The sequence below is a fragment of the Heptranchias perlo genome, chromosome 1, assembly GCF_035084215.1.
Source record: "Heptranchias perlo isolate sHepPer1 chromosome 1, sHepPer1.hap1, whole genome shotgun sequence".
NCBI lineage: Eukaryota > Metazoa > Chordata > Chondrichthyes > Hexanchiformes > Hexanchidae > Heptranchias > Heptranchias perlo.
Window position 1 is genome coordinate 91746480 of NC_090325.1, and position 17653 is coordinate 91764132.

General features: G+C 43.0%; 1 protein-coding gene across 3 annotated transcripts in view; it reads left to right on the top strand.

Annotated features, from left to right (window-relative positions):
• Positions 1–17653, top strand: part of LOC137324256 (amyloid beta precursor protein binding family B member 2-like) — a 275413-nt gene that overhangs the window by 113915 nt on the left and 143845 nt on the right. For all 3 annotated transcript variants that reach the window (XM_067988401.1, XM_067988415.1, XM_067988408.1), the window contains exon 4: positions 2118–2915. In XM_067988401.1, the coding sequence (XP_067844502.1) occupies positions 2138–2915 (778 nt within the window). In that variant the 5' untranslated portion in view covers positions 2118–2137. The remainder of the gene's footprint in view (positions 1–2117; positions 2916–17653) is intronic.

Genomic DNA, 17653 nt, shown 5'->3' on the forward strand with positions numbered 1-17653 from the left:
TGATACATGCTGATCTCAACGTGTGGGAATCAGTTTGGGAACACACAGAATATTAATTATGAATACAAACATTCATACTTTAAATGTATATTGTCCAGTGTTTCAGCTTACTCTTCATTCATTACCAAGCCTTTCCTGGCTGTTGTGCTTCCACTATTGCCATTTTCTGTTTGCATTTCTTTCACTACCATCACCAGCCTCCATGTTTTTAAAAAAATTATGGGGTACCTTTTAATTTCTTTTAATGCAATTTGGCTTCTTCCTAGTATGTACATTACAGCTGTCTTGAGAGCATGGACAGGTGATTTATTTCTGGTTCTTTGTCAATGTCACTCTATCTGCAATAATTAGGAGGTGTGTGAATGACTCAGTGACCTGACCCCTCTATATGAAAACTCAGCATCCACTCATCACCTCCAATTACACAATGCCTGAGAGGGAGCTGAACATGTGGAGAATTATGGACCCAAGTCTGGATTGAATGTGCTGTTCCACCAGCAGCATATGACTCTATTGTAGCAATTTAACTCTTAGAATGCTTACTCTTAAAGTACTCCACAGCATAGTGCTGTTATTTGAATTTTCAAGCTAGAATGGTGGAATTTTAGAAAATTGCACAACTGAATGTTTTTTTAATGAAAAAATTAAATTTATTAACAGTGCAAAATAACTCAAAAGATGATATGTGGGAATAAAGTTGCAGTTTTAAAGAAACCAGATTAAGCTACTTGAATAATCAAACCAAAAAAACTTTACAATTTGAGCTATTTAAACCCAATAAATTGAATGAGTCAGCATATCAGTAAAATGCTCTGATAATCTGATGCTGATTTAAATTATATTTTATCCAATTCACACAGTTTTGCTGCAAATAGCTTCATTATTGGTTATAGTTTTTTTACTTTTTACATGAAGACTCTAAAATGCTATTGTGCTGTTCCTTATGGTAATTCAATCTTCATTCATAGCACATTGCTTCAATAATTCTTCTGTTTGGAGCTGGGACCCTATCCTAGATTATAAAGCAAAACTGAATAATTTCTTGTACAAATTTTAAGACGACTGAGGGTTAATAATTCTAATTTCCATTCAAGACCATGATTATTCCCAACACAGTCGTATACATACATAACTCATTGTGGAATTTAATGTTGAGTTGATGAATTGCCCTGTATAACAATTAAGATAACGTGAGGGCTGTCTCCTTGAAGAGACGATGAATATCTTGTGCATTAGATTTCTTTTAATTAGGGTGAAATCACTGCGGTACCCTATTGTAAATGTGATTTTTTTTTCACTTTAATATTTGAAATTCAATACTATAGCAGTTAATGTTCTTCATCTTACATAACACAAATAGCAACAAAAGACTTTCCAGTCCTTGGGTCCAAGATTAGGAATGAACTTGATGCACAAGTGTAAAAATCTGTATCTGCATTAAAATGTCATCTTAGTGCTCATAGTTTTGAGACCTATATTGCCATTAATTTAGTGTCTTTAATACAGAAGACCTAAATGAAACAAAGCACATTTGATGTTCTGATAACATGGTATATGAGGGTTGTACAAAAAAACCTGTTGGAGAAACCATTGAATGCACTATTGAAGGCTGTTCAAAACTGTATCTGTAATAGTAAAGATTAAGATGAAGCTTTTTTTTTTCCCTGCCACATTTCACCCCTCCTTCCTTCTCCTGAAGGTATTAACTCATTGCTGGGGTATGGTTTCATGGATGCTGATTACCCTCTGGCACCTTTCTCAAGTGGCCATTGTTCATGGGAGTGCATTAACAGATGTTCGCAGGTTATTTGATCCAGTGGATGGGAGGTACCCTCACTGCACTTGCTTAACATCCACACACTCACACTCCCATCAGGGGCTATTGGATAATAATAGGTTCCTGGACCAATCTGCTCCACCCTTCTCCCTAACTGAGGGGTCCTGGGGCCAGTTGTAATGACCATACTGCTACCTTGGCTGAGATCAGTTAACTTGGCATAGATTAGGGATCAAACCTGGGACCTTGCTATGATATAGTCATGTTATAGTTATGTATTACTGTAAGGAAACTTGCATTTCATAATTGATTTCATTTTGGTTTCCTCTCCTTTTTGCAGTTGACTCCACTGTGGACACTATGTCAGTGTTCCTTGCAACCGCCAACAGCCAAACAGATTTAGTTAATCGCAACAGTTCAGCTACTCCACCAAATACACTTAACCTTCGCTCCTCCCACAACAAATTGGTAAACTCAGAAATAAAGAACACAGAAATCAAGAACAACACTCCTCCAAAATGCAGGAAGAAATATGCCTTGACTAATATCCAGGCTGCAATGGGCCTGGGAGACACAACAGCATCGCCAGTTATAGCAAACAACTCCAACTCGAAACTGGCAAAGAACGGAGAAAATCAGCTGCGGAAAGCAGCAGAGCAGGGCCAGCAGGACATGAACAAAAACATCAGTGCAAATGTCAAAAATATAATCTCAGAAAAATTGGAGGGCAAGGAGCCAAGCTTGCAAGACACGTCTTGCACAGAGGCCTTGACGTCACAGCCAAGGAAGAGTAAGAGCTTTCTGAATTACTATGCAGACTTGGAGTCATCCACTCGTGAGTCAGAGCAAAATTATGGCAACAACCCTGTTGATAGTGAGGAAAACACCGAGCAGTCCCACGATAAAACTGCAACGAATGATGATGTGGCCAGCGAAGAGAGTGTATCTGCCAGTCCTGAAGATTGCCAAATGGCCACAATTTCCTCCAGCCCTGAAACAAAGAAAGACCCACCCAGATTGGGAGGAAAAACTGACTGTGCATTAAGTAAAATGCAGAACATGGCCCCCAGTGATGAAGATTCAAGCTGGACCACCCTGTCACAGGACAGTGCTTCACTGAGTTCACCTGAAGAAACAGGTATGGAAATTGCCTCCTTTCATACATTGATTCCTCAGTTGTACTGCAGGTGGTCATTTTATTGCAGACATTAATCTTAAAATTAAAACTTTTTAAAGAATTGCTCTCCATAGGGAAAGGATTGCTTATGGTCAACGTACTCATTTCCTATTAAGAAGAGACATATAAATCCAGAATTTCAGAGAAATAAATGAGGAACCATGGTTGTTGATTCTTTTTGCTCTAATTTCTACTTTATATTGCAAAACAACTTCTAGTTGAAGCACTTTGTTCTGGGGTTTACAGTGCTGTAGAGTCTGGTCAACTGTGTGACTCTCATTTTCTGCTCACTGATGTTCCCTGATATTAGTGAAAGTCACATTTTTAGACTTTGCGTGTGCTTCATATTCAGCCCGCTCTCATCTAATGCTGGTGGCTGCAGTTTATATTTGCTGCTGACAGCATTCTCTCCTCCAGAGGATCCATGGAAAAATCTTTCTTAAGGTGACTCTTGGCTCATCCAGTAGCAGTGGAGTAATTGCATTTATATTACGGTGTTGCTGTCCATGAATTGGTTCCACTGGCAGTCTCACTGTAAGATCAAGGGAATATAGTTTTCTCTTTCTGTCCATTTCACACATAGTGAAAAACTGTTTAAATCAATTATTCAGTTTGGCAGACACATGGCAAGTAAAATGTAATCTTCACATATGTGAAGTATTGAGGAAAAAATAAAGCAAGTGTACAATTAATAAACTTTTAGAATAATCTAGGCAAGGTAGACAAGGTTAAAGCCATTGTGGTGTTCAAAATTTAGTTGGATACTAGGCTTGGTGCATTAAAGTTATAGAGAGACAAGCTTCAATAGAATTATAATTTCTTTCAACCTTAGTTTTCTCTCATGCTTCTTTTTATCTTGTGTCTGCAGAGCAGAATTAGATGTTTAGCTATTACGCTACTGCAACAAGAAAGCATTTTTGTCCAAATTAGTTTATTGATTTGGATTCCTTATTGCTAGTAATAGTACACAGAGTTATTTACGATTTCTGGGGGCTGTCACTGCGAGGTACAGAAAATGCACACACCATCAGATAGACGAAGATCAGTTAATGTGTCTGAATCTGATTCCTTTTGGATAATAGAAAGGTTAGTATGTTAATTGTTTCAATAGCCAAGCTATTCATTTTGAAGCTCCTGAACCACAGCAGGTTCCAGGCTTGTTCCGCAAACACTATCTGTGTTTGAGTACAGCAAAATGGCAATCAATCTATTTAAGTTAAAGAAGCTGGTTTCACATCGTTCACCTGACGAAGGAGGAAGCCTCCGAAAGCTTGTGAATTTAAAATAAAATTGCTGGACTATAACTTGGTGTTGTAAAATTGTTTACAAATCTCTTCACAGGATCTTGATACAAGTCGGTCAAGGTATCTGGCACATATTAAAGAACCAGGCCAGCCTGGGGCAGTGATTCTTTGATTGACAGCTATGTCTGGGGTGAAGATATGGGTTGGGCCTGCTGAACAGGGGCAGCACCAGTAAACTTTGTAGTCCTTTTTGATGGACAGCTCTGTGGCCAGATGCTCAAATTGCATGTTTATATTGAGCTGCCTGCACTTAGCTTATCAGTCTACAGTCAATCTTTAGCCTGCAGAGAGTCTGACTAGTTTGATTCCATGGTTGTGTTGCACCACGTGAGAACTGAGTAAATAGTTTCAGGGATCTCGCTTTGTGGAAGGTGCTTAAGGAAAGTGTCTTTGATATGCCGTGAAGGACAGGATAATTTGTAATGCTACTGTTTTGTGCAGAATGCTGTTCATTGACCTGCTTTATTTAAATAGTCTATTAGTTTATAGCCAGAGCCTCGGTTTGATAGAATATATATTCAATCCACTTACTGAAGAGAGCGGAATTACGTGACCATGCATGATACATTCCTGTATACCAGCATAGAGTGGTTCTCTGTTTTATCCCCAGGTCTTGCTATCTTTTACCTAGTTATTGGGCAGGCAAAAATACACACTAATTCAGAGGAGATGCAAGGCCTACTTACAAGAATGATCAGTGAACTCGAGTAAGATATCTAATGTAAATCCCAAAAATTACACATTGATGCTGTATGTGAGTGCATTCCATTCTTGGTTTTGGGGGCGATCAGTGGAACCCTTGGAGAAGTGGTTTTCAGCCATTTACACTCTTTCTCTGGGGGTTCCACCAATCCCCTACTGAAGATTGGGCCAACTCCGAGGAAATTCAGAGTCTCTATATTTTTAATCTTTTACTATGTTGCCAGGACCACCATTTCTAACATGAGCAGACTGTGCAAACTGTGCACCGCTTGTTCATGCCACTTGTAGTTTGACAAGCTCCTATATTGTATGCTGTACATATTGGAAAAGTTTCATTATTTCTTTCCCTACCCCATCCTCCTTAATTTCTGAATGTCAGGTAACGCAGAGCTGGAGACCTAGTTCATTGCTGCTACTGCGAGTGACCTCTGCCATTCAGTTTCCTGCACCAGGTTGTACTGAGCAGCCTGTGTTGACAGGTTTTCATTTTTGTTGCTGGTACATTCATCTGAGAGACCATAAAGGCTGCACCATTTCACTCTTAATTACATTTCTTTTTTTATTCTTTAACTATGTCATTTAAATCCTTTGAGCTTTCACCACCATATACCTGAAACATTTGTTCCATAACCTATCTGATATGTATACATATTTTAGTTAAAGTCCTTTCACTTTTTTTTGTGTTTTATAACTTTGCAATTAATCATTGGAGAATACAACAAATGGGCGATTGGTTAGTTTGAGCTGATTGACATTACTCTTGGGTTCAGTTTGAATTATTGATCAGAAAGCAGGGCGGGTCTTGGGTTGAGAGCAGCACTCTGGCTAATAGAAATCTCCCACTAAATCAATTTATACTATAGCTGAAGTGCACCTATAGGGAGCTGAAGGTTAGAAACCCAAACAGGATTTCTATCCTGCAAGATTAGTGGTTAGCATTCTCAAAGAAATTTAGCTGATTCATTCATTTTTACATTTGATTTAAGTGAGTAAGAGCGAGCTGCAAGCATTCTTTACTACTAGAGAGCACTCGTTTACGTCGAAATGCATTGCAGTGACTGATAATTGAATGCCACTAGTCAAAATGCACAATTTCAAAACGTCAACTCCTAAACAAAATTGGTCAGTAAATACATCATTGTCTTGCCAGTCGGAGACAATTCTGCACAGACTGCATTGGATGGATACGCTGATGTAATTTCTTCATGGCTGTCTTCTGTCTTGCTTATTGGAATGGACCAGCATTGATATTGTGAACATGCATGATTTTAGGTTTGAAAGCAGCAGGATCTGATAGAGAATAATTCTGTGCAGAATATTTTTGTGTACTGTTAATTAAGTGAGGGCCTGTTGTGTTCGGTTAGTTGCTGTGTATTTTGTTGCGATGCTGGTGCTGATGATAGTGTGGACTATGGAGTTGCTGGGACATGTGTACACTTAGGTTGAAGGATGCTGGTAGTAGATCAGCAGAAGCTAAACTGGAGAGAAGCAGCTGATAATGGTAAGTACAGTAAAGATTCTTTCAGTTCATGCTTGTGTGTGTCAAGGGTCATGCATTATTGCCGACTGAGTGCTGGTATACCAGGTGCTTCCTTGTTGTGCCGTAGTCACTTAGTTAATTTTACAAAAGTGTTGATATTTTGGCATTTCCAAATTCTTTACAATACTAATATAAAATATCCTACCAGGGTATCACATTGAAATGAAACAACATGCAGCAAAAATATCTGCTGAACTAGTTTGAGAAGCAAAGAGGGTATCTATAATAATACAATCTAAAATAAATAAACTAACATCAACAAAAGGAACTGAAGAATAGTAAATGGAGAAACACTAATGATTTTGTTCCTACTTGGTAAGTGGTTGTATGTTTTTTAATTGAAAAGTGTGTAACTGGTTTATCAAGTTTAATTCCTCAGGTAAAGAATTTCGATACAATGTGGCCAGTTCGATAAAAGATTGCCTCCCATATTTTGTCTGCATGTACGTTGTACTATGGAATTCATTCTCTCAGTTTTTGAATGGATATCGATGTGTGGTTGATAGATTCTTTTATCTTGGTCTTTAAATTCCTAAATTGTGCCAGTACATGACTTCCAGTTCTTTGGGCCATTGAAAACATGCATGTAGATTTAACCTGATTTACGGTATAATGAAATAAATTTAGTGGTTTTAAAGCATTAAATCTGGAACATCGCTACTGCTAACCCAGGCCTATAGTTCAATTCATCACATCGTCAGTTCTCGGCCTCTAGCTGCTTGACCCAGCTTACCAGGCAACATGAGGTACAGTGACTGGCCTTTCTAATTGTCCCAGTGACTGGACAAATTGAGTTCAGAAATCATTTTTTCTAACTTCCAAAATAGAAAATAACTTCAAATGCAATGAGGTTATCTTAAACTTCCATTGAAAACAAAAATTTCTTTTGATGTAAACAACATTTCACCCAAGAACAGACCCTTGGATATTCAGTTTTCCGCTCGAGGTTTAATGTGCTGTAATATGATTTCTTTCAAAATGTCAGTGACACAAATTTATACTTGGAATGCTTGGACATAAAAGCTATGATACACTTTTAATCCCCATTGATGTGGCAAATATTATGAGCTGAGAACCAGCAAGTTAATTCTCACCATTTAGGCACTGCATACTGATATGGAACTGCTTCATATCAGCAGTTGTGTTGTAAATGTGGCTTGACAATCAAGGATGCATCATGTGTATATTACATTGTCAGGAAGTGATCAATGGTTAGACCCTGAAAGATTCTGGTCAGCATGAAGCAATTGCAAACAAAGCAGATTGGGTCCTGGGATGCATTTGAGGAACATTAGATTATAAGTCAGAACAAGTTATATTAATATTGTACAGCCAATTGTAAAGCCAATTCTGGAGTACGGTATGCAGTTTTGGTCGCCCTACCTCAAAAGGATAGAGCTGCTTTAGAAGAGGTTCAGGGAAGAGTAAGCGGGATGATTCCAGGCCATGGAAGGGTGGGGGCTAAGTTATGAAGAAAAGCTCCAGTGACTAAGTTTATTTTTCTTGGGATATAGGCAATATTGGCAAGGCAGGGTTATCCTTGTAGTTTGTGACTGGAGTCATATGTAGCCCAGCCCGGTAGGTCATTAGTAATCCAGTTGGGTTTTTGATATAAAAATTACATGGTTATGATAATCAGCAGTTTTCATAGTTTTTTTTCTGGTGCCAGCCCAAAAGAAGATTTGTTGAATTCAATTTCACAATTTGCCACACAGTGAATTGAACTCACAACATCCATGTTGCTAGTCCTATGCCATAACCACTAGGCTATCCAATCCTCCATATACTAAAAAATATGGTCCAGATTGTCAATTAGAAAAGAGCAGGAATGTTGTCCCTCTGTCAGGACAAGTGGCATCGCTCATCTCGTTGTCCAAGTCCCCGCAGGTGAGAGGGAAAATTTGGAGTCCGAGTATTCCAGACCTTCCTGGCATGCTTCATAGTGACCAGCCCAGAGGGCCATTTGGCAGAGGCCTCCAAACTCATTGCCTATCCTCACAGCCATATTCAAAAAATGGCCCAGGAGAAAATAGAGGAATTTTAAAACTGACAAAATAATTAACATTTATTACAAATTTAAAAGTGGTGGTGGGTAATTTTTTTAATCAAGCATAAGTTTAGTGTAGTGCCTTATCTGTAGCATTCCTTTGGCCAAAATTTGTATCTTGCATTTAGAAATATTACCCATAAATGTATAAGAAAGAAAATATAGTGTCTTCACGACTTCAGGAGGTCGCAAAGCACTTTACAGCCAATTAAGTACTTTTTTGAAGTGTAGCCACTGTTGTAATGTAGGAAACGCAGCAGCCAATTTGCTCACAGATAGGTCCCACAAATAGCAGTGAGATAAATGAACAGAAAATCTGTTTTTATGGTGTTGCTTGAGGGATAAAATACTGGCCAGGACACCGGGGAGAACTCTCCTGCTCTTCTTCAAAATAGTGCCGTGGGATCTTTTACGTCCACCTGAGAAAGCAGGTGGGGCCTCAGTTTAACGTCACCTCCAACAGTGGAGCCCTGCTCCAACCCGCTGACTTCCGGGTTCCCCAGTGACGTGTTCGGGTGCGTGCGCAGCTCCCGAATGCGGGACTCCCACCGGCAATTAAAGCTGGCGGGATGATAATTTACATACCTTGACAGATTGTTAAGGTACTTGGGAGACCTCATTGAGTAGACATTTTGGCAGGGGTGCAATTTTGAAGGATCTTCAGCGTGTTTCCCGTGCTGTGGGAAACACTCCCTGTTGGAGCAGACGTGTTGCAGCCAGCAGCCAGTGAGAGATGCAAAGGATTATTTGACAGGTGGGGAAAAAACTTCATTTATTGCAGCATGGCCTCTGTCACTTCAGACAAAGTTTTGGCTGCAGCACCTTTGTATTTTCACTCAAAATTCTTACTTTCCACCCAAAACTCTGCTGTGCAAACATATTTACCTACTTTGCGGACCCCCTCAAACTCACACCATCAGGATGGGGGGGCGCCATGGCTGCATTCATCACTTCATCCTAGGATGAGCAACATCACCAGCCTCGCCAGTCACGGCGTCCACCTCCGCCACGTGGAGCTCCACAACACAGTGCTGCGCCACAGGCACCTGCACAAGAGCACGGAGGGCAACAACAGAGAGAGCGAAGTCACAGGAGGCACTACCCTCGCAACAGGGTCTACAGACCGAGGCTCAGCTTCCTGGACCTCTCTAAGGAGCAGTGCGTACGGAGGCTCAGAGTCAGTCGCCAGGTAGTCGCAGACATCTGCAGCATCCATTGTGCCGAGCTGCTCCCGGCTGGACCGAGCAGCATCTCCTTACCTGTCGTTGTCAAAGTCATCACTGCCCTCAACTTCTTTGCATCCAGATCATTCCAGTGTGCCACCGGGGACATCGCCGGGGTCTCTGTTGTCTGCACACAAGTGCATAAGGCACGTCACTGACGGCTTGTTTCGCAGGGACTCGCACTACGTCAACTTCCCCATGGGCGACCTCAGCCAGACGGAGAGGGCAGTGGGATTTTTATCTTTTTAAAAATTTCTTTTTATTTGTTCATGGGATGTGGGTGTCGCTGGCGAGGCCAGCATTTATTGCCCATCCCTAATTGCCCTTGAGAGGGTGGTGGTGAGCCGCCTTCTTGAACCGCTGGAGTACGTGTGGTGAAGGTTCTCCCACAGTGCTGTTAGGTAGGAAGTTCCAGGATTTTGACCCAGCGATGATGAAGGAACGGCGATATATTTCCAAGTCGGGTTGGTGTGTGACTTGGAGGGGAACGTGCAGGTGGTGTTGTTCCCATGTGCCTGCTGCCCTTGTCCTTCTAGGTGGTAGAGGTCATGGGTTTGGGAGGTGCTGTCGAAGAAGCCTTGGCGAATTGCTGCAGTGCATCCTGTGGATGGTGCACACTGCAGCCACGGTACGCCGGTGGTGAAGGAGTGAATGTTTAGGGTGGTGGATGGGGTGCCAATCATGCAGGCTGCTTTGTCCTGGATGGTGTTGAGCTTCTTGAGTGGAGAGTATTTCATCACACTGCTGACTTTTGCCTTGTAGATAGTGGAAAGGCTTTGGGGAGTCAGCAGGTGAGTCACTCGCTGCAGAATACCCAGCCTCTGACCTGCTCTTGTAGCCACAGTATTTATGTGGTTGGTCCAGTTAAGTTTCTGGTCAATGGCGACCCCCAGGATGTTGATGGTGGGGGATTTGGCGATGGTAATGCCATTGAATATCAAGGGAAGGTGGTTAGACTCTCTCTTGTTGGAGATGGTCATTGCCTGGCACTTGTCTGGCACGAATGTTACTTGCCACTTATCAGCCCAAGCCTGGATGTTGTCCAGGTCTTGCTGCATGCAGGCTCGGACTGCTTCATTATCTGAGGGGTTGCGAGTGGAACTGAACACTGTGCAATCATCAGCGAACATCTCCATTTCTGACCTTATGATGGAGGGAAGGTCATTGATGAAGCAGCTGAAGATGGTTGGGCCTAGGACACTGGCCTGAGGAACTCCTGCAGCAATCTCCTGGGGCTGAGATGATTGGCCTCCAATAACTACTACCATCGTCCTTTGTGCTAGGTATGACTCCAGCCACTGGAGAGCTTTCCCCCTGATTCCAGGCTGTGGCTGGCTTCCCATGGGTGCAGGTTGTAATCGATTGCACCCAATACGAGCACCTCCACATGAGCCTGGACTGTTCATCAACAGGAAGGGCTATTACTCCATCAACACTCAGCTCATTTGTGACCACTGCTAGAGAGTCCTTCACGTGTGCACCAGATACCCGGGCAGCTGCCACGATTCCTTCATCCTCCGGGAGTCCCACATCCTGCCTCTCTTGCATGCACCGAGCACCCGCAAGGGCTGGCTCCTCAGGGTCAAGGGATACCTCCTGCACACGTGGCTCATGACACCTCTGAGGAACCCCACCACCGAGCAAAAGCGTCGAAATAACGACAGCCACGTCAATACTTGGTTTATAATTGAGCATGCAATAGGGCTGCTCAAAATGCGCTTCAGGTGCCTTATTCGTTCTGGGAGAGCGCTTCAATACGCACCAGAGTGGGACGCATTATAGTCGTCTGTCGTGACCTGCACCACATGGCACAACAGAGAGGGGTGCCGTTTGAGGAGGCCCCATCCACATCTGCTACCCACGATGAGGAGCATGAGGAGGCGGCGGAGCAGGAGGAGAAGGAGGAGCAACCCATGGGCAGAACAGCGGCTCACCTGCCTGCTCATCTGGCCAGGGAGTCACTGATATGTGAACGGTTCTCCTAACGTGAGACAGTGTGAAGAGTTCAGTCCTCACCACCTGGACAGAGCAGCGGCCACACCAGCACCACCCTCCCTGCACAAAACAGTCCTTCAACTACACATACACCCACTGTAGAGTGATCCAGTGGGTGGCATCAAGTGTGGGCCTTCATGGTGAACCTCATGAAAGAGCTTTAATACAGAAGCCATTTAACAAAAAGCAAATATAAATAAAAAAACATGACCAACTGTCAAACTCCCTTCTGCATCCCCTTTTTTGCTTACAAAAATTTCGCTTATCGCTTCCGACTATTCCTACGAGGTGCATCCCCTGTGGCTGAAGCAGAGGTAGTGGCAGGTTGCTCTTGTTCATGCCCTGACCGATTAGATACTTTGGGCCTACGCCCTCTGGGTTTTGGAGCCTGTGAGGGCCCCTCCAAAGACTGCTCCACCTGCACCTGTGAAGGGGCAGACTCAGCCACCTGGAGAGGAGGCAGCATTGCGGGTGCTGGTTGAGAGGGGGGCAACGGGTGAGACATGACGTCCCCACTTCCATGTCCCCTTTCACCATCATCCCTCCCCGGGCCAGGCCCAAACCACACCTACCACTCTGCTGGACGACAGTTTGAAGGACATGTGTGAAGCCTTGTACGGCCAGTGCTAGAGTCTGCCTATTTAAGGCGACAGAATGTTGTTCACCGAGTCTGAACGGCCGTTGTCAGGGCCTGAATGGACTCACTTGTGAGCCGTGCTTGAAGCTCCATGGAGGCTAGCCTTCCCTCCATCGCAGACATTCCCGCACTTACCCGTGACACTATCTCAGAGATACCCTCCCTTACCTGTGCCACCATTCCACTCATGCAGGAGTTGGACTCCTCCATCCTCTGCGCGATTGTGGAGAGTGCGCGCGGCACCTGTTCCGGCACCTCACAAATGTGCTGCTGCCCCTCGATCATTCTCTTTTTAAAGGATGGCCCCCAGGGTTCAGCATTTGTGTCCAGCTGAGCAGAACCTGGAGAAGAGTGCTCCCACTGACGCGGACTCTCCACAGCTGCCCCTGCCACCAGTGTCTGCTCGTGCTCACGTGTGTGGTGACTCACCATGTGCGACCCCAACTAACTGAGGATGGAAACCCACCGAGGTGTGTGTATCTGCGCTGGTGGATGGCTTGCTCAGATATGACAGTGCACTCTCAGAGGCTGGCAGGTCCTCTGAGGAATTGCACTCCGCCATCACGGCAGTCGCTGTAGGCCCTGTAAGAGAACAGAAGGCAATATTAAGCATGATGATAGATGTTGAGGTGCTGAAGATAGCAAGGCATGTTAACATCAATTGATATTTTGTGTGCTGAATGTTAAAGTTCTGTCACCAGACATTTGTCTGGTGCCAATTTCGGCATCCCCGATGGACAGGCACTCAAGGGTGCGGCTCAGCTCCAGCGTCTCCTGCTCCTAGTCTGTGAGCATGACTACCTGTTGCAGCTCCCCTCCAGTCTTCGCCCTCTCCCGTGCATTCTGGGCTCTCTTCTCCTATGAGGGGAGAAAGTAGTAGACGCATGAGTGAGCGATGGCGATGTGGCCAACTGCTGAATGCATTGGTTTGGGTGCAGCTGACTGTGAAAGAGATGCATCAGAGGGTGAATATGAGACAGAGCCATGACATTGTATGAGGATAGGTTGAGTGGTAGTGGTGGCTTGAGTACTGGGGAGGTGAGGAAGTGCAGGTAAGTTGAGGATGAGATTTGAGTGGGTGTGAGGAGTGATGTGATAGAGTAGTGTTGGCAATACAGAATGAGTTGGGGGGGTGGGGGTGGTGATGTGGAAGACGGAATGTAGGAGAATAAGTGTACTCACTTTGGCTGACCTGGTTAGGTCATTGAAGCGCTTCCTGCACTGGATCCAAGTGGGGGAGATGTTACTGCTGCTGGTGACCTCCTCTGCCACCTCGAGCCAGGCCTTCTTGGTGGCAGAGGCAGGCCAGTTCCTCCTGCCCGCCGGGTAAAAGACATCCCTCCTCCTCCTCACCCCATCCAGTAGCACCTGGAGAGAGGCATCACTGAATCTTGGAGCAGCCTTTCCCGTGGGCTGCTCCATTGTGCTATTTGGGTGTTTGCTCCAGGAGCAGCCATTGGAGGACTGCCCCTTTAAATAGAGCTCCTCCAGCTGACAGGCGGTGATGCGGGTGCGCAGTCCACCCACTGTGCAGGTTTCCGACAGCAAATCCGGAAGCCACGATAAGTGGCTCCAATTTACCCGCGATCACGTGGGGAACGGACGGATTTTACTGGGCGGGTTACCCACGCGCCCAATCGCCCCCCCGCAGCTGCCACCCCGCCTCCCCACTAGTATCGGGGCCAATGAGTTTGCTTGATAGTTGCTGAGGTTAAGCACTGTCGCTGTATCTGTTGTTGTAACTAATTGGTTCATCCTTTGGATCTGTGCAGCTAGCAGTTGTACCTACTAGTTCAAAAAGCATGTTTGTGCACACAAATAGTAATTACTGCTCCCATTTATAATTGGAGTCTGTAAGCATGCTTTTCCTGTGATCATTTTAATTACAAAATAATTTTGGTATTGGCAGCAATTGATTTTTTTTTAGTGTTTACTTTTTCAAAGCAAAATAAATCAGCAGTTAAAGAAATTGCTTAGAAACAGACACGATATGCATTAATGCTGTAGCATTGAATCTCGCTGATGATCTGAACCCAAGACCAGAAAGAAACAAAGATCCCAAACTGCTTTACAGCCAATTAGGTACTTTTAAAGTGTAGCCACTGTTGCAATGTAGGAAATGCAGCAGCCAATTTGTGCACAGCAAGGTCCCACAAACAGCAATGAGACAAGTGACCAGATAATCTGTTCTTAGGTGTTGAGGGATAAATATTGGCCAGGACACCGGGAGAGCTCCCCTGCTCTTCTTCAAATAGTGCCATTTTACATCCACCTGGAAGGGCAGATGGGCCCTCGGTTTGTACGTCTCATCCGAAGGCCGATACCTCTGACGGTGCAGCACTCCCTCCATACTGCATTTATGTGCTCAAGTCTCTGGAGTGGGTCTTGAACCCACAACTTTCTGACTTAGAGGCAAATGTGCTCCCAACTGAGCCACGGCTGCACCTAGCAGGTTTTGGAATTAATATATTTAATTTAGAAAAACTGTAATGAAAGTAAAATTGCACTGTGCAATATTTTAACAGAAGCGATAACGTGTTAAAATCGAGGCGAAAGGAATTTCATATGAATGTCTGTTTTCATCCCACTGAAATATTTAGTAGAATTCTGCATTAATACTAACGTTTGTTTATTGTGTGTGTTTACTGTGGGTGTATTTTGAGACATTTAACCAATTTTGCAATATCCATATAGCCCTGGCAATCCTGAATGCAACATACATTCATCCAAAACTATGGTATATTACTGAAGGATCTCTTCAAAGCAGTACTTCCATATGTATAAATAGCAAAATTAAATACAATTTGCTTTTTAAGAGCTCCATTTTTCCCTTCTTTTTGAAGGAGATTTCAGATTTTTCCTCCTTGAAAAAAGTAAATGCATCAGTGCTCTGTATTTATTACACACAACGTTGTGGTCTAAATTGTCTGAACAAGTTCTTACGGTTAAGCTTAAAACAGTGTTGGTTGTTAACCTAGTCAGGTTTTTTTTTGTTTGTTGAAATATATTTGAGCCTTAGTTATTACAGCAAAACCCAAACTACATTTAATTTTTAAAATAACTTAGCTAGGTTACAATTATTTAGCATTTAACATTCTGATTAGAGGAGAACTAAGTTCAACAGTCTCTCGCTCCATAAAAACGCTTGAATTGGCTTAGCAATTAAAATGTGAATTAACCTCAATAATGTTATCCCAGATACACCTTTATTCTTTAAAAGCTTGTTAGATGTGCACTGTACATTTCTCAGATCAGACTAAGCTAATTTTGCATTCCTCCTGTCTGTGTTTTAACAGATGTCCTTATTTTATAGTATTGCCAAAATACAATTTAATGATTGGAATCAGTGACCTTTAAATCAAATCTTTGATATTCCATCTGTGTAACTACTATAGCCTAGGTAATTTATTCTCTGGAAAGAATACATATAACTTTAATTAAAATACTGAAGCCTTTTTTCCATGTCTTGAATTTAGACTTGTTTGAGGAATGCTAACCGTGACTCCTGGGAGATCTCAGTTGGGAGCAGGGAAATCAGTTGAAATTTCTGCAGCAAATGTTGTTATAGTGTATTTAAGGTTCAGTGTGAGTGGGAGCTTTATTTATGTTGGAACGTTGAGTTATAAAAACTATTGCCTGTGAGATGAAAGAATCTGGAGCTCTCTCTTGCCTTATGAAGCTGTGCTTCTTTTTCTTGAAATATTAACTAGACTATGATTCTTGTAATAAATGCAATTCAGCTGAATTTACATGTCAGTATTGAAATTAGTTATGTTCAGTTTTATAGTTCTCCAAACTAAATCAGCATTCATAATTTTGTCACTTTTTAATTGGCTGAATTTCTCAACTTTAAATTCAGTGCAAAAATAAGTAACGTTCTCTCTGTAACCATGCCACATGCCTTCCTTGCCAACAAATTCTTCAAATTGCCTTCCCACAAACTGCTTATTAAGTAGTTTGCTCAGTGAGATATAAATGTTTGCTAAAGGCTCAACTGTCTGTTCAAAAAATGCATTAATTGTTAAAGTCGATGCACTTTGGAAAGGTCCAGGAGCTTCCTGCTTAGGTGTAAGCCAGACATAAATACTGATCTTGTTTTGACCATATTAAGCACAGGAGTAATCATGGATAAAAAATAGAAAATCATGAAAGCTTAAAATGTGAAATAAAAGCTGAAAGAGAAAAATAGTTAATGTTTCAAGTGTGATTCTTCATCAGGTCTTTTTTCTTACAAATGTTGACTGTTCCAGGTGCTTATGGCTTACACGACAGCAAGAAGCTTGTTTTTATTTTTATCAAAATTTTGGCATAGATTTTCAACTTGCTGCATGGGCGTAAAACTGGCTTTGACCCTTATAGAAACCACCCGATTTTCATTTCTATTGAATGTGTCCTCGATTTGTACTAGTGTTTACATTGCAAGCGCATCTGGTATGAATCAGATTTGAGTGGAATTTGAGCTTACATTTGTAATCTGCACTCCTGTTAACTTTCCTTTGCAGCTTTGGGTGTGTAACCATTTGTTACTCTGGTACCATCATAGGGTGAGTGTGGGTGCAGAATCTGGCATTGGTCTATGCAGTTTATCTCTCGGTAGTCAAAGGTGATGGTGTAGTCACTGTATCACTATCCACCTGGGACATAATTGAATTTTTATGGTTTATGATCAGCCATGGTATAATCTTGCAATTCAGTTTATCGCAGAGTGAATGGTACTGGTGCTCATTGTACGAAAAGATGTTCTGATTAATTGGTGATCAGCTAGTACTGATCTAGGCCTTCTTTGTAACTAAGATTTAGACCATCCGTTCAGCTGCCTCTGCCGCTTTCCTCCCTTCCCCAAGCCCGCCAAGCCGAACTTCCCCTAAGGTTCCCCTCTGCTCTAGCCCTGAACTCGCATATTTCTCTAGTTTCTCTTCTAGTTTCTCTCCTATCTCCCCTCATGCCCTCTCCAAGCTCATCTTATCCATGAGACCCACCTCCTGCTCCCTCGACCCTATTCCCACCAAACTGCTGACCACCCAACTCCCCTTCCTGGCCCCATGTTAGCCGATATTGTTAATGGTTCCCTTTCCTCAGCTACTGTTCCCCTCCCCTTCAAATCTGCCATCATCACCCCCCTCCTCAAAAAAACCCCTTTGTCCTTGCCAACTACTGCCTATCTCCAACCTCCCTTTCCTCCCCGGAACAGGTTGTCACCTCCCAAATTCATGCTCAACTCCATGTTTGAACCTCTCCAATCAGGTTTCTG